Raw genomic sequence first — 24071 nt, 5'->3', positions numbered from 1 at the left:
ATTGAGCCAATATTTCAGCAGCGTTGCTTGGTGTTCTAGGTTGCCAGGTAGTAGGCCCTGGTAAAGGTGGTGTTGGCGTACGAGGCTTCACTTCAAGCTTTGATAGCACCACCTCTGGGTTGTCTGGAACCAAGCCTGTTGCTTGGAAGCTTGATTGGATATTATTAGATGAAAACGCCTTATTAAACACCTGATTAAAGGCAGCTAAGAATGCTTTCTTGTCAATGTGAGTGACGTGGCTGTTTGCTAAGACATTGATTTCTGTCTTATATGCTCGTTTCAATGGGGCAAAACAGCCCACATCAAGTGGCTGTAGGATATGGGAGGTGTGAGGAGGCATACAGAGAGTAATAATTTTGTTCTCCTCACACAGATCCTGGAAGGCAAGCGACTTGTGGCTCTCATGGCCATCAATAATCAGCAGCCGGTGGCTACCCACTGTCCGGGCTGTTGTATGCTGGATGAAGTGCTTCAGCCACTCTAGGCCCAGTTCATTTGTTGTCCAGCCATTCTTGCTGACACCAATACGCCAATCCTTTAGGTTGTGATACCAGGCTTGGTCGTGGTTCTTCGCTTTGAAGATGATAAAGGGCGGGATAACCCACCCTATGGCATTGATTGCGGCAATCAACGTCGCCCATTCACGGTCGCCAGGCTGGACTCCAAGTGGCTTAAGACGCCTCTCAGACGCTGTCACCACCTTGACAGACCCTCCAACACCCATCTGGAAGCCAGTCTCGTCAAAGTTGTAGGTATCTTGGTCCTGGATGCCATATTTAGCTTTGACGTTGCGCACAAGGTTGAACCAGGGGCTGATGATAGCTGGATCACTGCACAAGACTCTCTGGTGATCGCGCTGTCTGGTTACCTGAGACTTGATCTCAGGCTTCCGGTTTACAAGGTGCCTGGCCCATTTTTCTCCAACCTTACTACCACCATGGGCAGCTAGCAGTTGATTGGCCATTTCACGTACGTAGCTTAGCGTAGGGGCAAAGCCTCGCGCGTCAAGCTTCCTTATGTATTGTATAACCACCTCCTCTTCAGGCTTAGTAAGCCTTGATCTGCCGTGGTGGGAATCGCGTCGTGAGGTGGTTTTGGCGCGTCGGTCTTGGAGGGTTGATCGAGGAACGTCATAGATAGCAGCAGCGCGCCGTTGGCTTATTGACGCGTTGGATTTCATAGCTTGGATAGCAAGGATTATCCTATCCTCACGAGGAAGTAATCTAAGATCAGGTTGTTGAGACATTAGATGAGAGGTGGAATGAGGTGTGATCTTGGCAAAGGTGGCCGGCTCAATTGCCTGGCCGACTCAATGGCCGATTACGTTATCACAAACGTATATATGCTCGAAGCTCGGGTGATGCAGGACGCCTGATCGTTCATCGTTTTCAGGGTGGAAAGAAGAAGTGAGCAGGTCTGTTGTGTTTGCAGTCAGCCTCTATTCAGTAAGCAGATGTTTAGAAGTTGGGGGAAGACAAGGCTCAGTGTGTGAGTGGTTCTTAAACATCTGGAACACTGCTGTCGAACGAAGACGCATGGATGGCTGCATGCTCGAGCGGAATGGTCACTGACTCCCAGCACCGGCGAACGAAGACTCATGAATGGCTGCATGCTCATTTGGATGGGAGGAAAGGGACGGATTCATGTTTATTGATGGTCTTACGACCATGCAGGTCGGTTCGTCATCGCGGGCGAAGAGAACTGAGAGGTCGACTTACTGAAGACAGCGATGCGGTACTAATATCCGGATGACATCTGTGCGGACGAGGCTCGAGATCAGTAGCTGTTCCAAGACGTAGATACTAAAAAGCAAGCCAGATGTAGCCAAGCTCAGAATTCTTTCGGATACAACACTGTAACCACGTGGGTGAAGTCACATGATATCTTGTTGTAGCAGGTACCGCCCAGTGGGCAAGTGCACTTACCTCAGAGCTGAGAGCTCCGTACACAATGATCACAACACGACAACAGATAGCAATACAATTGTTGATCCCAGCCTCCACCCGACACTGCACCAGGCAGTCACAAACACGGTCCCCTTAGACGGTTCGGAAGGGTGGATGCCCTAACGTTCCAGGATGGGTGACTTAGTTAAATTTATCATGCATTTTGATAATTGCGAGATGTTGGATGAAAGGGGAGGGGCGGATGTACTGCTGTGTTGCAAAGCGAGCGAAGTCGGGGAGCTTGATACGACGACGACTTGACAAGACCTGCGTATGGGGCTGTCAGCATGATTTTCGAAGGCGATGGCGAAATTTAGGATGAAGTATTTCAGCGAGGAATCTTGTGACAGACCGGTCTGGACGACATGCAGTGTTTTAGTTAATTCCAGCGAGTGATATCGTTCATCAAGCTGCGGAGGGGAAGGTGATGTTTACTTACCGCGAGAGTTTTGCCCATATCGAAGAGATTCCAAGCTGCGTAAGTGTGAGATCTGAGCCCACGAGCTGCAAGAGGAATCGGTCGAGGGAAATGCAGTCCCTCATAGTTCTTTCAGTTTCAATTTAGTCTCCCGACGCTGGTGGTCGTCCCACCGTCTGATCGTCCAACGTGGATGAATCCAGACAATTGTTTAAGCTGCGATGAACTATTTCTTTTATGATCATCGCGACTGGCTGGATGGCTCAGGTGGGGATGCTTACCGGGCGGTCGTCTTGGATGTGGATGAAGCCCGTGAAGTGGCGGGAGTCGCACTGGAGCGTGTAGCGAGGAGACGTGAATATTTGAGCAGCGAATACTACTGGATTTCCAACTACTGTGGATAAAACTGAAGAGCTCCTGCTTCGGTGACTGCAGACTCTGGCGATGTGGCGACCGTATCCGAGCTACGACTACCATGCGCATAGGAGACGACAGCTGAAGCTGAGTGGGTAATCAGTCTTTGAATATTTTTAATGATATATCAGAGATTGAAAGCTCACCTTGAGAGCAGCATTGATTCTGAATACTGGCGGGGGACCTTGGAGGCGCAAACTGTGCGTTTGGGTGTGAATAGGAAGTGGTGTTCTCCGCAGTAGTGGCTGAGCGCCTGGATGGCATACAGCTGGAGAGAAATTCGCAAAAGTTCCTGAGATACATGTTGTTGGCGTTGTCGTGTTTTGAGCGCAGCTACAAGTGTTGTGTTGCAACAAACAAGGCAGCTTGAGCACGAGCCAGCTAGTCCAAGTGACAGTGACGGCGACGGCGCGTCTAAGTAGCTAAGCGCCCGAACCGACTCCAGTGTAGGAAAATTACGCAATAGATGCGACAGGTTGATATTTGCTCTGCGCGAGTTATATGCCCGATGACGCTGCATTATCAATACAAAGAGAGCCTTAAGCATATCACAGATATGCATGGTGGCACAGTCATAGAGTACAATCCTATGGTAATTTGCATCATATAAACGAGTACCGCTCATCTATTGTTTGTATTCTCAGTATCGGAAGCTGAGAGAAGTAGACCAACATATGTGTTATTGTTTACCTATCTGCAGCCATGTCACCCATCGATGTGCCGCGCTAAGTGGCAAGAGATCTCGACACTTCTGCAAAAGCGCTTTTGCGCCTTCATCGAGGAGGCAAACTTGAGCCTGCCCACAGGATATGTTCGGGAAACACAACGACGACTGTATCACTCTTATATTCTGGAAGCTGATGGCAGAGAAGGGAGGCTGCGAGGAATGGCACGCGAAAGAATCATCTCTGTCTCTGCACTTTCAACACCGATCAAGACAAGGATTTATCATCTTCTGCTGCAATTGAAGAAGATGTTGCGGTGTAAGTCGGTCCTGTAGGCCTTGATCGTTACCTTTGTTGACTACCTTGGACTAGCACGTCTCAGGACATGTATATATGGTCGCCTTCTAGCTCGCAAACAAATCAGTGCAGTTTCTGTCGACTATACAGCGGCTACGTCTGCCGCAACAGAACAAGATTGCTGCACTTCAAATCGATCTGCACTTTCACGGTGCTAGCTACCTAGATTTCGTGCCATGACACATCCAGTACGAGACCTGGCTTGCTTGCTTCAAAACTACTCGGAGTGATTCTTTCATCTAACATGTGACTGTGCCTATGCGTGTGTGTAAGGCCCAATTTTCATGAAGCCGTTAACGTTGCTAATCGATTGAAGAGCGACCGAGTGCAGTGCATCCCCAGCATCTTTTGCGCGGAGCTTGCAGATCAAGTGCTGGGAGAGCTTCTATATAGCGCATACAGGATTGTGAAAGTGATCATACACAACGTTGTCGAGGATGACGAGGTTGTCGTCCGACAATGAGGAGACATTGGAGCCCACGCGTTGGACACGTCACAAAACCGTAGTTCGGGTAGCACTACATAGCAATCATGACTTCGATATGATTCATAATCTACACTTGCACGCTCTCGAATTCGCATGTACATGGTCAAGCAGATATGCTTCAGATTCTCCACCAGCCGAACTCCCGCTCCCAGAATTCCGTTCACCAACGCCACTGACGCAATTTTCCAACGCACAAGAAGAATATGAGCCAGTTTTCAAATACGCACGGATAAGGGAGTCGGTACATCATCGGGAGTGGCCTCTACAGTCATCACGGCTTAGTCAGCCACTTCGCGCCAGCTATATAAACTGCTTTCGCCCTGCCCTCCCTTTGACCATTACCCCCTTCCTTGTAAACCCGGATTTGGCAACCCGGTCTGTTGCTTCGACATGCGTGTTAAATCATGGAAGTGGTTACACGCTACCGGCATCTTTTATTTTTGGTCAACAGGGCTATTGGGTCACTGAGCTTGCTCATACCCGGTGGTACATTGACGCTAATATCGCACTCTCCAGCTGTCGCAACCTTTTTATTGAGCTGCTTGACTTGTCAAGAACTTGAGGAAGAAGCCTCCACCACCTTGGACGCGCAGTGTGGCACTTCACTGACATGGCTCGAAATTCGAAGCCAGAATTTGTTAATCCCTTTTGCAGAGCTTTCATTGCCCGAAAGCAATTGATCAAGGTAACAGGCGCAATATCTCAAATTTGCGTTGCATATGATTAGTAATCGTAACGGCGTAGGCCGGTACGCGGCTACGCCCGTGGTGATGTTTTGGCTCGCGTCAACTGCAGCTCTCTATCAACAACACCCATCTGCCTCCATACGTATAAACTCAATCAAAGCCACTGATGATATCCTTGAGATGCGAAGTAGACCCATCACATCAAAATGAACACCTCCGCCTCCCTGGCCAACCGCTTCGCTGCCCTCGGCGACCACGAGTTGCCCTACGACCTTCTCTTCGAGACCCTCCTTGTAAGCCAACAAATTCGGTATTCAAACACTCATCTAACTCTGTTAGCCCGACCGCGCCAACTTCCCGCTGCTAGGCGTGGCCCACCCGGGCGAGGAGGCACTTCGGCCCTGCCTCCTCGCTATCGCCCTCCTCGAGGAAGAGATCATCTGGAAAGCACTGTACAACCACATAGTCTTGCGAACCATTTTTACGAGAGAAGTGACTGACAGATACGGCCGCAACCGCCAGAAAGCCGCCACCAGCTGCGCGCCCGCGTTCAGGCGTGGCTGCAGGGGATTGGCCATTAAACCCATGGCTCATCACAACGTTTGTATGAATGTTTTGTAACAATGCAAAACGATCATGGCTCCAATTTTGACCTCTCATGCATGTGATACTTCCTGAATCTCAGTTTGCTGTGACCCAAAGTGAGCGCAAGGCCAGGTGAGGCACCGCGTGGGTGCCTCATATTTACTATCTGCGCGTGCTGTAGCTTCCTCGCCAGAACACTCATCAACAACTCGTACGTACCAAACACTTATAGCTAGCAGATCACGCGCTCATAGCTACAGCATCTCACAAAAACACCTCAAACACCTCCACAATGGCGCACAGAAGTGTTATCACGATCGAGCACGATCTCGAAGCCACTCGCAACAAGGTTAGAATCTCGCAATCTGAGCTGAAGAGCAGCCTGACAATGTTTAAGTGCAACGTCGTCAGCCGTGAGATGCGCGAGGAGGTCAAGAAGGGCATCGACCGCATCAACGATTCCCCGCCCCTCCTCTACATCGAGTACGTGTTGCGCTTGACCGCGCCCCAGGAGCTCATGGGCGAGTAAAAGAAGGCTAAAGCGTATGTGATAATTCCACGCAGTCTCCGAATTGAGCCAGACACCGTTCGACAGTATGTGCTAACAACTCGTAGGCACGAAACTGCCGAGCTGAGGCGCGAGACGCTGTGACGCGGGCGACAAGGCCTTCCAGAAGATGTCTCGGAGTACGAGACTGCAGTTCAGGATGTAGACTCGGACGAGTGAACAACGACCGCGGCTTGTATCACTATATATCTCCGAGTGTAATATGATCATGATGCCAGATTCCTCTTGTAAAGCAAATGATCAATAAATTCCTGCAACTGTAGTGAAGCTCGCAGCAACCGCCTAGGCTAGTGGGGCAGCAGCAGCTAAATAGAGCTCGAAATTTATAGCTTTCACGCCGATACATCTGCCCACGTTTGAGCAAAAATCAACCATACAGAACTCAAGATCCTGCTCACCGCATTCAACAACTCTCAAGATGCCTTCGACTACGTCGGAAGAGTCGTTTCAGTCCGCAGAATCGCTTAGGTCTAGCGAGTTTGCGGCGTCGGTCAAGACTGCGGCGTCGGCCCAGTCTGCGGCTTCATTCAAGTCTGCGGTGTCGGCTATCTCTACGGTATCCAGGACTTCTACCGTCGTCCATACTGCGACCTTCAAGGATGCAGTCAAGTTCGCAGAGGAGTTCCACAGCTTGTCCCGGGATGTAGGTTTGCTCTATTTGCGCTTGAACAATCCATACTGACAGTGCGCAGCTCGATCAAGCCCGCGCCACTCAGACCAGCGTCGAGAAACTGACCGAAGTCGACAACTTTCGCATTGTAGACTGGGCCGCTCTGGAAGAGACCTGGGCGCTCGACCACAACGATGTCCACAAGAAGCTCGAAGGCGAGATCGAGGCGAAGATCCCAGCCTTTGAAGCAGCCAAAGAGGGGCTTGAGTCTGCGCTTGCGTAATTAAAGGCCCACACTGCCGTTTTGCAGCTCTTGAGGACGTATTGGGATTTGCGCTGACAGCTTGTAGTCTTCTCGACGAGGTCGAGCGACGCGCTTGGTGGAAGCAGTGCCAGCTCAAGTACTCCTCCATGACTGGCTTCTTCGCCTACACCCCGGCCAATATTGAGGAACTCAACGAAGAAGAAGTGGCCATCGAGGATGATGCCGAGGTCAACAGCGACGCACAGGAATTTGCCCGCCGGAGGCCCAGCTTCGAGAACTTCGACCCTTGGTGGGTAGATGAGAACGACAAGGAGGGCCGAGAGATCGCCGAGGTGTACAGTCGAGAACAACGCAAGGATGCGATAGCCAAGTGGGCTGCCAGGACATCCTGAACAAGTACATTAAAGTCTCGAAAAGTGGTAATATTAAGATGAAGCCAGAAGCCGTCGATGAACTGTTTGCCCTTTGACCGTTCTTCCATAGCGCTATCTGATCATACGGATATACATGGAGGCCAAAATGAATCTATCGTAACCCTCCTTCTGTTTCCCTACTTGTCCTGACCCTGGCCTGAGACCCGGCAATATCACTGTGTCTCGTGCGATCTCGCATCGTGCTTCGTGCTTCCCATTGGCGCGCTATGGACGTCATAGATGCATGTCGAAATATGTAACTACGTCTTGCGGGTTCTCGGTGTGGCTGAGATGAGGAGGGAAGTGGTGGTTTCATCGGCGTATTCGGCTTTTCGAAAGTGTGTGGGAGATGACCATGTCGATTTCCGAAATGGCTCGAAATGCGACATTGTGCCCTGGTGCTCTTGAATGATTCGTTTGACAGCTAGTTCAGACCTTAGCAAAAAAACTAGACGACGAGGAAAAATCCTTACTTTTGCAATTGCGTGCATCCGATGATTGCGGCAGATGTGGGCTATGAACGAGCGGCGATGCGTGCGGAGGAATGCGCAGCGCTGCGGGGATCTCGTCACACTTCAGACGATCGGCATTTTAGTCGTGACGATCCGTCAACCACGACATCTCCACCACCATTCTTACAACACCCCTTATCTTGGCTTCGGTATCGTGAGCGTGAGTGAGTTCGAGCCAAAGTACTGGTGCGAAGTCCTTTGTAATGGCGCCGATGCGCGGGTCGTGTTTGGAGTGGATCATATCGGAGAGAATGTTTGCTGATTTGATAAAAGATCACCAAACATTGAGACGCTTGTTCATGGTAATCGATGTTCGTGTTGGATTATGCGGGGGCTCTTAGCACCTGTTGATATAGGTACAAGTAAGCAGCCGACCCGTCTTCAAGGGGGTCCTCCTCTCGGCTGTACTCGTAGGCTTACTGACAGATGTTGCGGTGCAAGTCGGTCCGACAGGCCTCGATCGTCACCTCAGTTGACTACCTTGGACTAGCACGTCTCAGGGCATGTATATATGGTCGCCTCCTAGCTAGCAATCAACTCAGCGCAGTTTTCCATCGATATACAGCGGCTACGTTTGCCGCAACAACAGACAGCACCTTACAGGACGCGCCCCTCACCAAAATCAGTGCTGCTCAGCACACAGGCGTCTGCAACTACAATGGGTGGCTATGAGGCTGAATCACGAAAAGTACTGTCTGCCCTTCAGCCCAGGAGCAAAATTACCATGGTGGTCGTCGGTACTGCCAGTGGGCACTGGACCCAAGAATCCGCCAGCGAAAAGATACCCGCTGTACGGGAAGACTCGACTCTGCGCGCAAGCAATAGTGGTTGAGGGGGGATAGTAGAGGCCAGTCCGGGCCGAATTGGATACCAGTGGGATCGAAAACCCACCAGCTGTTGTCGCTCAGCTTGATGGCGAACGCGCAGTGCTGAAACTCGTGGTAGAGAGTTGTTGCGAACTTGAACTCCCGGATCTCGAGAATTGGTCCTCCGCGTGCTGGAGTATCTGTTAGTGACCATGCAAGCTCATCACTTCAAACACGTACCACTACCCCAGTCTTGCTGCCACTGCAAGCTCAGCAACCAAGGACCGACGTTGCTCAGACTCCTCTCGCATTGCGAGTAGAAGACGTTCACCATCTCCCACCACCAGGCTTCTGCCCCGCCAAGGCTGCTCACGGGTGCCCAGGCCCTGTTCAGGTTCTGCTGACACCAGAGCTTGTAGCGATCCTGGAGGCAGCAGAGGACATGAATGAGAAATGAGAATTCTGCATCGTCTGGTCGATAGGCAATGCAGAAATGACCGCCACAGAGAGTACCGCCGAGGAACTGGTGAATATGTGCGCAGACGCGGCAGCGGGGACCGGCCGCAATGGATACAAGGGCGTGGGTGGGTCGGAATCTCAGTGTCCGGTAGCGGGAAATTTCGTGTACCTCGCGATACTGCATTGAGTGATTGTGAGTTGATAGTATCTTGGTGTTGTGCGGCGGCAGTTTCGAGCTCGACGACAGCTCTGAAAAGCGCCAAGGCGGCAGCAAGTTGACCCCTGCAGGGCCTGCACTGCCATTCCTACCGTATGAACAGCTACACAGAGGCCGATGATAAACTTAGGATACCTATGCGAGTCCACCATGGAGCCGACATTTTTCCATGCTTGACTAGGCGGGCCCTTGAGGTCGATATTCCCGACTACGGTACTGCGGCCCCGCGTTGATACACCGAGATACCTTCTTCACACACGACAGCAACAAAATGTGTCTCAAGGACTTACATACACACAACTTAGGAGGCTTTCAAGCAGATAACAGGATCACCCTCGCAGAGCAATCTTGCCCGTTCTGAATCGCAAATAGGCCCCCGGCGCCGTGGTTCAAGATATACGCCCACATCCGCTTCCCGTACAACCATATCTTCTTATCCTTGACATATTTACGAACTTAGAAGAACATTCGTATGGCATCATCGAACAGAGTACCATACGTCTGGCCCGAGCAACGATGTGGTGGGGCTCTGGCGCGCTTGTCTTGAGCAAGCAGGCGACGCACGATCGAGATAGAAACAGCCAAAGAGGGCGAGAAGGGCAAACATAAACTAAGATTGTATGAGAAACAAAGAGAAAAGAGACCCCGAACGCATGCGGCGCGAAGAGAAGAGTGTGAAGGCTTTGCGCTCAACGGTGCAAGACAGCCATTGAGCGCGAACGGTCGCAAGTGCTGTGCGCAACGCAAGAGGGAGTCAGGGGTGTCTGTGCTTATAGTTTAAACACCATTCGAGGGGGAAACAGTCATTTCTTCAAGAGGGAAACGAAGGGGTTGGGTGTGACGGAGATGAGAAGACTGGGTCTCGGGCGTCGACAGTAGTGTTACAGATCAACAGAAGGACAGGGAAAGGCGAGATGGGGGTATGACTCTGCAAGATCAGAAGAAGAGCTGAGCGAAGACGTCGCACTTCCCTGCCACCCATTATCATGCTGAACCCAGCTCGGGGTCTGACACCGACGCACCATGCACCTCACAGAGACAGTGCGGTGACCACTGTCAGAGCCGACATTGGCTTTCTAGCATAGTGTACAACTTCTGGAAGGCAGGGTGTTCCTTTCAGCTCCGGGAAACGACGCTGGTAATGTGTGACGACGCAGCAGAGATGTAGACTGAGGGCTGACTGGGCAAAACAGACAAAGAACCTACCACACTCGATTCGAACGAAGTCTTGCTGTCAAGCCTTGACTACTCTCTGCTCGAAAGCCTAACCATGCACCTTTCCTTCCTACGACCGTACCGTCAACATTTCGATCCAGCATCACCTCCAAACCACACGCCCTCGTTTCGCCACCCAGCGCATCACAACGCAGACGTAAACGGTGCAGATCCGACGTAGACAAGCCCCTGACTCACAGCCACATTGCTTCCAAGTCCCGCTCGGGGATAGGAAAGTGCGGTACTTCGGCGAATACCCCTGATTGCTAGGGATCCATACAGGACTTGGCGTGGAGTTGGACACTTTTCTGTCTACTGAGGTGGCTGTGGGTTGAGAGCTCAATTACGCGAACCTGCAGACTTGAAGGAATCTCGACAAGGTCTTGAAAGGCGGACGTTGGAGGGGAAGGTACACAGGCGGACGTTGAGAGAGAAGATACACAAGAGCATACAGAAAGTACGAGAGGGTGGAAGAGTGCAAAAGATGGCAGGACAGCTTGGGCAAGATTCTTGGGGGTACGCAGAGATACAAAGCAAGCCATAGGCAGCTGGACGGGAGTGATGAATGATGGAGCGAAGGAAAAAAACAACCGTACTGAGTGACGTTTCAGGAGATGCTAGTGAGAAGGAAATAAGACTTGGGAGAGTGCTAGTAAGGCGGCGGGATCATGGATAACGATGGAGAAAGCTCTCGTGATACCAGTGATCATGCAGGGGAAGGAGCGAAAACACGGTTGTTGAATGTCGATGCAGGTGTGACGTCTACGTGTCAATAACGGAAGGAGCACATCATCGTCACGGGCAGGCAGCCCCAAGAAACGAGCTGAAGTCCTGCATGTATGTGGAATCCAATATCGTGATACATAGATCAACAAGGCTCCACAGTCGCTCGTCATCCAGCATGCGCTATTGATGTCGAAGTTCAATCCGCCTACGGCGGTGTGTAAGCCAGTTCATCTGTTCGGCGGCTGCAGTCGTGCAGCGGCTGCCTCAATTGACAAATTCGTTGTCGTTCCCGTCCCTCAAGATGCTGCTGCATCTGCAACACATTGGCTGCCTTCCTGGCGCCCTGCATCATCTTCTGCTGCGTAGGCTTACAGTTTGCTGCAAGTTTGCCGCCTCCGCCGAACTTGACAATCTCAAGACGTTCGAAGCTCCGATCGCCGCTCTCCGGAGGCCCAATCAATACATCCATAAAGGCGAGAAGCGCGTGATCATCGGTGGCATTGCTCGATGTGATCCTCAGGCTCGTCAACCATGGCTGCAGATCTGAGGGTCGCGGGAGCAAAGCTCGATGGTCACAGGAGCAGGATGACGCGTCAACTGCACAATGACTGCTCCCACGATCTTGTCACGGCCACCACAACAAACTGCCTTGGATTTGTCTCGAGGTCATATTCATAAGCCTCTGGCCGGAAGAGGCCATGTTTGAGCCTCGTGCTCTCCACTCCCGAAGTCACAGAAGACGATCGTGATAAGCGCACTATCTTCGTTCAGCAGATCTCCCAGCGTGCGGAGACATGCCATCTCCGATCATTCTCTGGTACTTGATCGCAAAATCAAAGGCGACGAGATAGCTCCCGTTCGCAGCATCACTTCGCCCAACAACCAGGTTTTCGAAATAGCCCATGCTTGGGCCATGGCCGGGGCTGCGATAGTCTTAGGGAAGATCTGGTGTCCAGCCGCGATTACCGTGTACGCGAGTGCGAGGATACGTACGCTCATCGTGAGAGGCGCAACGACCGTAGTGGAGATGGGCAGGAAGACGGCGAGCGAATGGCGAGAGAACTCGGTGTCGTTAAGTACGTCGAGTGCTCAGCTCTGAAACAGACGGGGTGTGACATCGGAAAAGCTTTGTCCAGTCATCAGCGTGCGCACCGCCTAACCTAGAGGCGGTATTGTGTCGGTCTGTCGTTCTGTATGAGTGCGTCGGTCGAGAAGGCCGAGAATGTCTCGGACAATGCCAACTCGTTCCCGAAGGGCTGCCATGTACGTGTTTTCGACTGTACTCTTCTTCAGATGCTGACACCTTGTGGGTTCCGGCCGATATGCCAAGAGAGAAGTCTAGCGGCGAGAAGGTGCGGATTAGCATGGTCGTCATCCGCAGAAACGCCGTTTTTACGCTCGAAGCCCTCGACCGCATCAGTGTGGACGGACCGGGTATAGCACTGAGTTGGCGGTGGAATGTGTGAACTGATGAGCGAGACTCGTGACAAACCTGCTATCAAGTTGTGCGAGTGTTGGTCCACTTCGGAGTCTGAAACGATCTTGGTCAAAAAGGCTTATGTACGGTGGTGAGATCAATGGGCTAGGATAATCCCTGCTCAGATAGCGAATTGGTATGTTGACATCGCTCTTGAGATTGTATATGCACTGACAGAAGCCCAGAAATGATAATACCCGTGACTGGTCGTACACATTGACAGTGCACTGTGAATGAAGAGCAGCATCGTCTATGATGTGTGTGGGGTATGGGGTGTGATGAAAATCGAGGGCAAGGTCTGTAACTGCGTGAGCAGTGTCAGTCGGAGACTGTGATCAAAGATTATATTGCTATTTGTTGTCGTGTTGTGTGATGTTCTGCTCCAGGAGCTCTCAGCTCTAAAGTAAGTGCACTTGCCCACCGGGCAGTGCTTGCTACAATAGGATGTCATGTGATCTGAGCCACGTGGTTACAAGGTCATATCAAGAAAGTGCAAGGAAACATACCAGAGCCGGGTCGATGACAAGTGATCTCGAGAGTGAGAGCTTCTGGGTGAGTGGGTGAATCTGATTTGGGCAATCGCAGTCTCGACGTTCAGCTGTCTGCGGTGAGTTTAGGTCACGGGCAAGCTTTCTCGATCGACAGCCTCATCGTGGCCGTGTGGATCTAGGTAATGACTAAGGCCTTGAGAGTATTGATGTGAAGTTGGAACCCGACGCTACATCGAGAATTGGTTGTTAATTTGGAGCTTGATCGTGGTCCGGGGTGAAAGCGCGGAGATTCGAGAGCGAGGCTGCCATCCTCCAACTTCGTGTTTGCTATCATCGCCTGGCTTGGAGCTCGAAAAAATATTTGGGCTCGAGGGTCATGGGTGAAGGGCCGTGGGGTGGCTTGCCAATACGCTTCATACCGGCATGAAAGTTGTTGTGGGAGGAACGTGTGAAAGTGGGAGAGGGGTATGGGTGGTTGAGGCTGAACGCGAAAGCATGTGGTTTCGCGAGGTGGCGGGCCTAAGCGCAATTGAAGCCCACCCTTGCCTTCTCCACAACACCATGCACCATCCTGGCGCACAGGTCGTGCCTACCCAATCGAAAGCTGGCTCTCCGGCGGCAGGCCCAGTTGCTGCAGATGGCCGGGAAGGAGTACACAATCGTTGTGCTCTCGTCCTCCCCACCCGCCCCCGATGTGTTCAATTCCCCGCGTTATGCAGCGCCCGCAAGACGCGTCGCAATGCCCCCATCCTCGCCATTCGCCCTCTTTCCGCCCTCTAGCCCAAGGGAACATACTGTCGGCGCGTTGACATCCGGCTCTCAAGCGGCCCCGGTCCCTGGGGATGCTACAAGAGGGCTCGCCACCGTGTGCAGCCTCGTTCGTTCGGAGCACTTCGCACAGCAGCTCGACGACGATTTCACTGAGATACCCCAAGCACAGTCGAAGAGAGGAGACGCAGAAGTCACGGCGAAAGGCGCTGCACCTGCGAAGAAGCCCAGGAAACGAGCTGCGAAGAATGAGACATCTACAGAAGGCGAGAAGCCGCAGCCAAGGGGGCGGAAAGTTAAGGCAGACAAAGAGCTTGAGAACACCAACACCCTCGAACTCAAACTCCGACTTCCTCCCGCCAGGCGATCGCCATTCTTCGATAACGCAGAAGCGCAACCAATAGCCAAACCCCCTACCGAGCCAGCGGCAGATGCGCCACCAAAGCTGACGAAATTGGGCAAACCACGAAAACCGCGAACGAGGAAGGAGAAGATCGATGATGGTGTCATGGAGCCCAAGCCAAGGAAGGCGAGGGTCACGAAACCTAAGGCGGCCGCTAAAGCTGGCAAAGCATCGCGGGAAACTGCAGATGTTGTGTCTACCCACTTGTCCATTGACAAGGATCAGGCCAGCACCACAATCGCGGTGGCGAGCGATGTAGATGCACAGGCTGCATCAATCTGGGACATGCCACAAAGTCCCCAAGCGACGCATCTAGTCACGGGGGGGCTTGACCTCGATGAGGCAGTCTCGCGACGACGAGACCGGACACCACCGAGGGACACAGCTGCACAGAGCCCTTCAACTGTATCTACTGACGAAGAGAACCTACCTATGATTCGCGATGCTACCAATTGTACCTTCACTAATCTCATCAACAACTTCACGTACGAGTCGCCGACCGCCAAAGTCGCCAGCAACACCGCAACGGCGAAAGGAGTCGTGGGTGTGACAAAGCGCCACCGAGTCGAGCTGGTCGAACTTCCGGGCATTCAAACCAAATCACGAGCATCGTCTCCGGAAAAGGGCAAAGCGCCAAAGAAGAAGCCTCGGACCATTACAGACCTGGTGACAGGTCAATACGCACCGAAAGACGCAACTGTAAATGCGCAAGCAATCACGAGTGACTTCTTCTCACCTCGCACGAGTACAGCAAAGGTACCGCTGAACGATATTGCGCCTGGCGACGAGACGCCAAAGAAGAAAGCTTCTCGTAAGCGCTCGAAGTCAAGGGAGGGCTCGGAAGGTGCAACGTCAAAGGCGAAACCTCGGGCGAGGAAAGCATCGTCCAAGCTCGCTGCTAAGCTGAAGCCAGTCGCGGAGAAGCTGCTCAGCCCGACGTCTGCTGTCATGCGTATGAATCGACAAGAGGTGTTGTTTGGCACCTCAAGCCAGCTAGCACTGGAAGAGTCGCCTACGACCGTACGACAGATTCAACGAGCTCTCACAGAGTCGGAGCTGGAAGTTGCAGATACACCGTATCATCAACTACAAACTCCTCCACGATGGCCGAGATTACAGCGGACAGAAGGCAAACGAGGCCTGTGGCGAGAGAGTACCAGAGACAGCGACGGCGGCCTGCTCGAGAATGCGGAGAATGTGTACATACCGGAGCCGGACAGGACACAGAATTTGCCTTTACTCATGGACATCGCTCAGGGTGAGGCAACTCTGCCATCTGGATTTGTAGACATCGATGACTTTGAGTCTGCCATTGGGTCTGCTGCCCTTCTTGCAATCTCGTCAGACCTACCAACCCCTTCAGAGTCCCAGTCACAAAATTATTTCGTAGAGCCCGCATCTACAAGACCGGCACCCGATGAGGTCTTCGAGGACATCGATGATTTTGAGAAAGGTCTTCCTCCATCCAACCAGAACGTCGAGTCTCAAGCCAGCTTTGCAGATATCGACGACTTCCAATCCGCTACTCCAACAGCAGAACACCAACCTCTTTCAGAGACATCCAGACCACATGCATCAACGCCAGCGCTAGCGCCAGCTCTGGTCACAGGCTCGCCTAAGAAACGTCGAGGGAGACCACCAAAGGCAAAGAGTGCAATTCCCATCGTGCCGGTATCGGCATCGCCTCTACCACATAGAAAAGCCTCACCACAGCAGGCACCACTCGAGGGATCAGGTCGGTTCATTGACGTTGAAGAGATTCTTGACTCGGAAGACGAGGCGCTCGAAATCTTCTCGCCTACACCACCGCGCATGCGCAAGCTACAAGATTCGCCTCCTTTGCTCCTAGCTTTTGACCAAGAGCTTTCAACCCCTGCTAAGGTCATGTCAGACGGCGATTGCCAAATTTCGATCTCCCACGTTCTCGCTTCTCAGCTCGAGTGGGCGAACATCAAATGGCCATTATACTCGGCCATCACTGCACACATACGCTCCATACCACCGACAACGGACCCCAAGAAACCCAGCTGGCACGAGAAAATCCTCATGTATAACCCTATCATTCTCGAAGACTTCACGATCTATCTCAACAGCAACACCAAGCTTCGCACGTACAAGCGAGCAACGCAGAAGCAAATTAAAGCTTACAACAAATGGCTGAAGCTGAAGGGTAATGCCATCCTTGACGTGGAAATAGATGATCATGTGCTAGCTATCGAGAAGGAGCTGGAGGTCTACATGGTCAGAGACTGGTGCGAGGCAATGAGCATTTGCTGCATTCATGCGAAGGAGAGTCGGGGCAGAGGAAGTGCGCGAAAGGGATTCTACTAGTTCTCAGCAGGACGAGTAGAGCGCAGGATGAGGAAGAAGATACCCAGTAGCCGCGGATGCCAGGCCGCACCTGACGTAGCTACACAGAAAATGGACACGGCAACCTCAGCCGCGGCTCGCTTTCCCTGTCAACCCGCCCGTGCGAGTTTCGCTGCTCCGCTCTCAGGGCTCGCGGCTCACCAACACCAAGCATGGCGCTCCAGCATCGTAGACAATGTCCTTCATCGGCCGCACAACAACCCTCGTACATGCCAAGATGCGAGATATGTCAACAAACAGGCCTGTCACCCGGCTAGTAGACCGTCTTATACCTAATCACGACTCCAACCTCCACATGATGGTGTGTACTGGTCTATATGCTATCCTCTTTTGTGCATTGGGCCGCTCGGCAGTTTTTTTTTTCGCGCGAAAAGTGCCGAGTGTCCGGGTAAAAATCGGGGAATGAACGATGCGTACACCCGGCAGCGGAGCTGAGCACTGTCCAGGTGGTATGCACCCCGGGATTGGCCCCCTACTTCACGAACCCCACGATCCCCACACTTTAACACCTTGGCATCGGTAATGGCATCTGAGCAAGCTCTGGGGGATACCGCGGCTTGGCGAGACGCCATCGCGAAAGTGACCCTCCGCTATGGCTGTTCTTCGGATGTGGTTTGCGGCCTGACGATGCCGATTCGTGCTGTGCAAGCAGAGGTGTAAGTACAAATAGTAGGCGGGCTCCTGTGTTGCAAAGGTATCGCAGGATACTTTGCGCCACTACTCGATCAAGATGGTCTACCGAAGCACTCGTTCTGACCGCAAGAAGCAGGCCTTTATTGGCTTGCTATTCGCCGCCACAGCCATGGCTAAGGCTGTGCCTGCTAGGTCCTTCCAGCACAATGCTTTCACACGACGAAGCAATACCGAGATGCTGCCATACCGCGATGCATCGCTCTCGGTGGACGAGCGCGTTGACGATCTGATCCAACGCATGACCTTGGAAGAGAAGGCCGGACAGCTCTTCCAGAATGCCTTGAACCTCCCAGCCAATGGCAGTAGCACACTTGTTAATACCACCGTACTTGCAATTGAGGGTAACTTTCAAACGCACTTCAACCTTGCCGGAGCTGTCGACAGCCCGCGTGTCGCAGCCCTGTGGCACAACAACGTTCAGCAATCTGCCTTGAATACACGTCTCGGCATACCCGTTACCATGTCTTCGGATCCTCGGAACTCCTACATAGATGCTGTTGGATCGCAGATCGCCGCTACCGCTTTCTCGCAGTGGCCTGGGAGTCTTGGTCTTGCGGCACTGAGGGACGCAAGCCTGGTCAAGAAATTCGCAAACATCGTTCGTCAAGAGTACCTGGCTATTGGTCTCCGATCAGCACTTCATCCACAGGTTGATCTTTCGACTGAACCTCGCTGGGCAAGGATTGGAGGAACAATGGGCGAAGACGCCAACCTTACAGCTGAGCTTGTTGTTGCGTACATCCAAGGCTTCACCGGGGATGAGTTCGGCAACCAGTCCGTCACCACCGTGACGAAGCACTTTCCCGGCAGCGGCCCGGTCGAGGATGGCGAGGACAGCCACTTCACGTATGGCAAGAACGCCACCTACCCCGGCAACAACTTCGAGCACCATCTCATCCCCTTCAAGGCCGCCATAAAGGCCGGCGCCCGCCAGATCATGCCTTACTACTCCCGTCCTATGGGCACCAAGTATGAGGAAGTCGCTTCTGGCATGAACAAGGGCATCGTCACCGACCTTCTTCGTAACGAGCTCGGCTTTGACGGCATCGTAGTCACCGATTGGGGTCTCGTCACCGACGGCGTGATCCGTGGACAAGACATGCCAGCGCGCGCTTGGGGCGCCGAGAACCTGACCGAGATCCAGCGCGCTGAAAAGATTCTGAATGCAGGCGCCGATCAGTTCGGCGGAGAAAAGCGCGTTGACCTCATCCTCCAACTCGTCGGCAACAACACTATCACCGAGGACCGTATCGACATATCTGTGCGTCGCTTGCTGCGCGAGAAGTTTCTCCTCGGTCTCTTTGAGAACCCCTTCGTTGACGTCGACGCAGCGGATAAGCTCGTCAACACACCAGAGTTCAACGCTGCTGCTCAAGATGCGCAGCGCAAGTCCTTCACCCTCCTGACTAACAACGCCACCGTCCTGCCGCTCAAGCACGATAAGCGAGTCAAGTTCTACACTGAGGGTCTTAACACTACCCTCCTTGCTCAGCGCAAAGTCACCGTCGTTGCTACTCCCGAGGAGGCTGATATCGCCCTCATCCGTCTTCAGGCACCCTACGAGCCGCGCCCCGGCGGTTTCGAAAAGAGCTATCACGCCGGGAGCCTCGAGTACAATGTCACCGAGCGCGCGCGCCAGGCCGCCATTTACTCTACCGTGCCCACTATTGTCGACATCTTCCTTGATCGTCCTGCGGCTATCCCCGAGATCGCGGAGCAGGCGAAGGCCCTCATGGCTAACTATGGTGCCTCGGGTGAGGCATTCTTGGATGTCGTTTTTGGTGCTGATGGGTATAAGCCGCAGGGGAAATTGCCGTTTGATCTACCCAGGAGCATGGAGGCGGTTGAGGCGAGTAATGGGGATGTCCCCTTCGATACTGTGAACCCCGTGTTCAGGTTTGGACATGGATTGAGCTACGAGGACTGTTAGATGTGAAAGGAACAGCTCTGCATGGATATTCAACGATTATCAGTAACGACATAATGATACATTTTGAGAGCCGCGAATCGACCTCATCACCGCGAACATCGACACTGCACATTGATCTCTCGTGCGAGGACTATGTCTGAAGAGGGCGAAAAGCGCTGTAGCTACTCAGTGCTGCATAACATTCAATCTGTTCAGCTATTCGAACTACTTCCAGGGCCTTCGAACTTGCCACTGCGCTGTCGGTTGGTCGAAAACGCGCCAGGGCACATGGAACACCGTAGTGGTTTCCAGGTACCTGTCAGTTGGATAGCAAGGCAATGAAGGTATTATCTCGACAACACAAAACCTGCACGACGCTCTCCACGTTCTTCGTTACGAATCCACAATACGCGTTCTTCGGGTAGATGCGATGCGGTCTGCACTAATCAGAGTGATTTTGCAGAAAAGAGTCATCAGATCCAATACATTGGTCCGTGGTTCGGACATGCAACTAAGGTCATCGTCTGGCGGGCGCTGATTCAAGCGACAGTGTTCAGACGGTCAACGCACTGGATTACTTTGCCCCAAGATGCACCCCGGCAAACTGAATATGGGATCGAGAAGATCCTCGAGACGTACGAACGCGATCTTCACAAGCACTTGAAGAAGAATTTTGTGACATTGCCATGGTAAGACTCGCTAGGCTTTTACGTACTTGGAGAACCTGACGTTGTCATCCAGATTTCATAGAGTATGGGCGGTGCAGAAGTTCGTCTTGGCACAAGAGGTACAGTTTCAGCTAGATCGCACTACCCTGGACCAGGTACTGTCTACAACATCCTCCAAGCGTTCGATGCTTACTTTACACGCCAACTGGAATCCACCAGTCTCACGGAGACGGCCTCTATCGATCACAGCTTCTATCTTGCCGAGTCGACCAAAGGCCTTCTCCAGTTCCGAGCCAAGTCGTTATTTGTAACTGCGTGAGCAGTGTCGGTTGGAGACTGTGATCAACGAATGTATTGCTATCTGTTGTCGTGTTGTGATGTTCGTGATGTACAAGCTTTCAGCTCTGGGGTAAGTGCACTTGCCCACCGAGCAGTACCTGCTACAATAGGACATCATGTGATCTGAGCCACGTGGTTACATTATTCCTTAACAGATCTGAAGTTTTGCTCACGGCATGCGTTTTAGGTCTTAGTCGCCAACGATATTGTTCGAGAGTACACGATCGCGTGTACGTAATGCTTGGGTTGTCGTACGATCTTGTCATTCCAGTTGACTGTGCACTACCACCCTAAAAAGTCTGGAACGATTTCTTTATTCAAAGTCTCAACAGTGGCGGCTTAGCCGCGCTGCAGGCTTGTAGCCTCAACAGCATCAAGCATGGATAGTGGGTCTTTGTCCCTCCATTTTCAAATTTTAACGAAAGCTGGTGTCTTCCTGTCAAGTCCACACGTTATTGAGTCACCCTATGCAGCCGGCAAGCTGTTTCCAGCAGATTTCCTCGCTGATGCAGAGTCCACTATTACCATCAAAGGCATATCGGTCGATGAGGTCGTGGACCACACCGTGTGCTCTGTGTTGGAGAATGTGTCTGTATTTCCGGAGTACGTCGACGTCTGACACGAATCAGTCCTGGCGGAGGTTTATCAGGACGTCCTGCACTGTCTCCAGAGTCATTATCGGATGGAAGATACTCCCCCCGTCCTCGGTCTCGGCCAATTCGAGTCTCCATTAGGGCATGAGACTGTATTTAGAATGAGTTGCATGTTTCTGCTCATTTTCCGGGCTGGGTTTGGCGCTGCGAACTATGCAGTAAAGCCGAATTAAAAAGTGCGAGAATCTGGACCACGGTAACAGGATGGAGAGTATTCAGAACGGCACCAAATGATACATTGCGTTGACCATGTCAGAACTGGTATCGCTCTTGTTGGTCCGGTAGGTTGATCAGTTTTTGCCGCGATATCTGAGGTCAAGCAGATGCCACGCCTGGTATGATCGCAAAGGACACATCGTTCGATGGAAACCCAACATCACAATCCATCACCGACCATATGTCATCCAATGAAAACTCGTTTTCTCACAAAGCTGGTGCGAGAGCATTGTTGGTGGAGTCGGAAGTTGAGATAGGCGCACCCGGCGACCCAGAACGGGTCCCTGGCTGCGGCACATTGCTTGTCGCGGGAAGCACATTCTCGTTGTTGACGACCGTTGCAGCACCTAGCGCCATCTCTGGTCGCAGTGCCTGGATACGAGTGACCATCTGCTCGACCGCGGCACTGGCGCTCCGTGTAGTTTCATGAGACCCCAGTTGGCGTAGGAGTCGCAGCCCGGTGCAAAGCACCTCAAATCAATTACTGGGGAATTGATTGTCATGATGGACCGCAGCTAGCGCAAGCACCAGACATGCGCTTTCCAAGTAGAAGCCGTGCGAATACAAACCCTGTAGTCGTCAGTACAATGCATTACGACTGACCTGAGGCAGTCCACACCTCAATTCCGATCTGCAACGAGAACAAAGAGTCGCAAAAGTGAATAATCTCTTTCGCAGCAGTGATAGATTGGTTGGCAGCCTCGAACAGCACCGCCATCACAACCCCACCATTGCGCTCTGAGAGGATGTCCTTGATACCGCGACGACTCAGTTCTAGGCACAGTAGTACGAAGGGCCTGAACAGAAGCAGTTTGGTGATGTAGAATGCTGTGGGCGCGTTAGGCGAGTAACATTGGCTGTCTTCGGTTTACATACTGTATGAAAAAACGATCTGCCACACTAGATCGTCTCCCGACAAAGTATACAGCTGGCCTCCGATTCTGGGCCGAGTGTGTTCTTGAAGCGACTTTGAGAAGTCGCAAAGCTGCTTATGGACAATTGTAACTGCGGTCAAATCTGCTACGACGGTGTCATCAAGACTGTATATCTGATACGCGGCACGCACGATGGTGCACAGTCGAACGAAGCAAGCAACGTAAGACGAGTCGTGCGTGACCGGGGGTGAGATTTCCTTGTCCCCCAAGCTTGGTCGCTTGCCCAATACAAAACATATCAAGCTCTCGTTGCAGAACAAAGTCCACATAGTCTGTTTCGACAGGTGGCAGTCGCCACGGTGCAGTCCGGCAGCGAACGCTTTGCGAATAGCGCCTCCGAGATGCAGATAGCAGATATTTGGGCTGCCAGCTTCGAACTCGAGTTGCGCCAGCATAAGTGTCGCATGAACCGCCTCCGTATTGATGTCGTACATGATGGTCGTCACTTCGGCACGAGCTTGTGTGATGAAGAGTTGTCTACAAGGCCAGTGAGCGGGAATGCGCCCAGGCCTAATGCAGCAACAACGATCGCTCTGTCAGCGGTGGAGATGACGGTGCCTTCCCCTCGGCCAAACAGCTTCTCAAAATTGTCGCAGAGAACATTCTGGTCCAGAAAGGGCAATCGGGGGCAAGCGGTCACCAGGAAGTTGCGCAACGCGATCTTTGCGGAAGCATAGCTGATTTCATCGAAGCCGTTAACATATGTGACAGGATCAGGCAAGTTATCAAAGACAATGGGCTGATAGTTCTAACTCTTGATGCTCCGATCACCGTTTTGGACTTCTTCGCCATCAGGACTAGGGTACACAGCAGGAGTTCCTTGCATCGGAAGGTGAGCATCGAGGTGCTGCAGGACAGAGAATGGCGATGATGCCCCATAGAACAACTCAGTCCTTCCCCGTGATGTATTCTGTGTGGCTCGAATGTTGTTGAAGATTGCCAGACGAGGCGGCATTGAGCGAGGAAGACCATCTAGAGCTGGACCGCGGTCTCCAGTACTAGGAGCAATAACGGCACCTCGTATTCCATGGTCACATGGTTCATCAGTGTTATGTGTTACCTGAGCATCTCGATTCGTCAAAGACGCACGCCCCACCCGTTGTCGAATGTACGATCGGTACGAGCATCGGCTGTTCCGCCTAGTGCACACACTGCACGGCGTTCTTCCGTCACACTTCTGTTTGCGACGGTGACATTCTGCAGCTTGTTACTTCTCCTCTAGATAGTTGCAATATCTTACAAAGGTACCTTCGCAAGCTTTCGGGTTCTTCGAGATTCTGCCTGATGTTACTGGAGGAGTCAGCCGGTACAGGCATGGAAAAACACTTCGCCAGTAGAATGAAAGAGGTTGCGCACTCACCGGAGCCTGCGTTGCGGGTGCTGCCGTTCGGTGTCGCAGGAGTCGACATGGGGGTGTAAATTCTCCGTTCGGATGAGACGGAAGAAGGGCTAAACCCGACAAGCAGCTACGTACCTAGTTTAACGCGAGTACGGGTTCACTGTTTCTGATCGTCCGAATATGTCAACATTTTAAGCAGTAACGAAGGAGTAAGCGTACGTGGTGATCAAAGTCAGTGGCTCCGATTTGAAACATACACCTGATCAAGAAGTGATGGAGAGGAATTATGACATAAGCAGATCTAACGCGTTGCTTTCGCAATCTGTTCAGGCGTGTACGAAGTATGTTGCGGTATGAAGAGCAAAATGCATATAATGAGTGTATTGTGTTCTGTTGTTCTTGTCGTTGTGTCTATGTTCTCCAAGGCTCGCTGCGGGGTTTGTTTTGATGACGTCTTTGTA

The 24071-nt window shown here is 52.3% G+C and overlaps 6 protein-coding genes across 6 annotated transcripts; 3 read left to right on the top strand and 3 right to left on the bottom strand.

The window, feature by feature from the left end:
* Positions 1 to 6544: 6544 nt before the first annotated feature.
* On the top strand, positions 6545 to 7837 carry M421DRAFT_412629 (uncharacterized protein; the record flags this gene model as incomplete). Its single annotated transcript, XM_033590424.1, has 3 exons — positions 6545 to 6769; positions 6819 to 7003; positions 7087 to 7837. 3 exons carry the CDS (start codon positions 6545 to 6547, stop codon positions 7391 to 7393), a joined length of 717 nt encoding a protein of 238 aa, XP_033450676.1. The 3' UTR covers positions 7394 to 7837.
* An 808-nt stretch (positions 7838 to 8645) lies between these two features.
* On the bottom strand, positions 8646 to 9375 carry M421DRAFT_3496 (uncharacterized protein; the record flags this gene model as incomplete). The annotated part of the gene is made up of 2 exons (XM_033589563.1): positions 8646 to 8923; positions 8973 to 9375. The coding sequence occupies 2 exons, from the start codon at positions 9373 to 9375 to the stop codon at positions 8646 to 8648; spliced, it is 681 nt and encodes a 226-aa protein (XP_033450675.1).
* Positions 9376 to 12262: 2887 nt separating this feature from the next.
* On the top strand, positions 12263 to 16819 carry M421DRAFT_99754 (uncharacterized protein; the record flags this gene model as incomplete). The annotated part of the gene is made up of 2 exons (XM_033598797.1): positions 12263 to 12274; positions 13967 to 16819. The coding sequence occupies 2 exons, from the start codon at positions 12263 to 12265 to the stop codon at positions 16817 to 16819; spliced, it is 2865 nt and encodes a 954-aa protein (XP_033450674.1).
* Positions 16820 to 17588: 769 nt separating this feature from the next.
* M421DRAFT_58398 (glycoside hydrolase family 3 protein) lies at positions 17589 to 19481 on the top strand (the record flags this gene model as incomplete). The annotated part of the gene is made up of 1 exon (XM_033595596.1): positions 17589 to 19481. One exon carries the CDS (start codon positions 17589 to 17591, stop codon positions 19479 to 19481), a length of 1893 nt encoding a protein of 630 aa, XP_033450673.1.
* Positions 19482 to 21928: 2447 nt separating this feature from the next.
* On the bottom strand, positions 21929 to 22705 carry M421DRAFT_3493 (uncharacterized protein; the record flags this gene model as incomplete). Its single annotated transcript, XM_033589561.1, has 2 exons — positions 21929 to 22164; positions 22213 to 22705. 2 exons carry the CDS (start codon positions 22703 to 22705, stop codon positions 21929 to 21931), a joined length of 729 nt encoding a protein of 242 aa, XP_033450672.1.
* A 259-nt stretch (positions 22706 to 22964) lies between these two features.
* On the bottom strand, positions 22965 to 23929 carry M421DRAFT_418748 (uncharacterized protein). The gene is made up of 4 exons (XM_033591890.1): positions 23830 to 23929; positions 23632 to 23770; positions 23520 to 23561; positions 22965 to 23468 (listed from the first exon to the last, which is right to left on the bottom strand). Exons 2-4 carry the CDS (start codon positions 23678 to 23680, stop codon positions 23020 to 23022), a joined length of 540 nt encoding a protein of 179 aa, XP_033450671.1. The 5' UTR covers positions 23681 to 23770; positions 23830 to 23929; the 3' UTR covers positions 22965 to 23019.
* Between the last annotated feature and the right edge of the window lie 142 nt (positions 23930 to 24071).

Source organism: Didymella exigua (genome assembly GCF_010094145.1).
Source record: "Didymella exigua CBS 183.55 unplaced genomic scaffold M421scaffold_8, whole genome shotgun sequence".
In the NCBI taxonomy this organism is placed as follows: Eukaryota; Fungi; Ascomycota; class Dothideomycetes; order Pleosporales; family Didymellaceae; genus Didymella; species Didymella exigua.
The sequence above is the reverse complement of the archived record's forward strand: the minus strand, read 5'-3'. Positions and strand labels throughout refer to the sequence as shown.

What these genes read in the sequence shown, in the direction of transcription:
- M421DRAFT_418748 (XM_033591890.1), bottom strand. Translation starts at nt 23,680, where the DNA reads ATGTCGACTCCTGCGACACCGAACGGCAGCACCCGCAACGCAGGCTCC. An exon ending in CACCCGCAACGCAGGCTCCG is followed by an intron (nt 23,562 to 23,631) that starts GTGAGTGCGCAA and finishes TGACTCCTCCAG; the next exon opens with TAACATCAGGCAGAATCTCG. An exon ending in GAACCCGAAAGCTTGCGAAG is followed by an intron (nt 23,469 to 23,519) that starts GTACCTTTGTAA and finishes AACAAGCTGCAG; the next exon opens with AATGTCACCGTCGCAAACAG.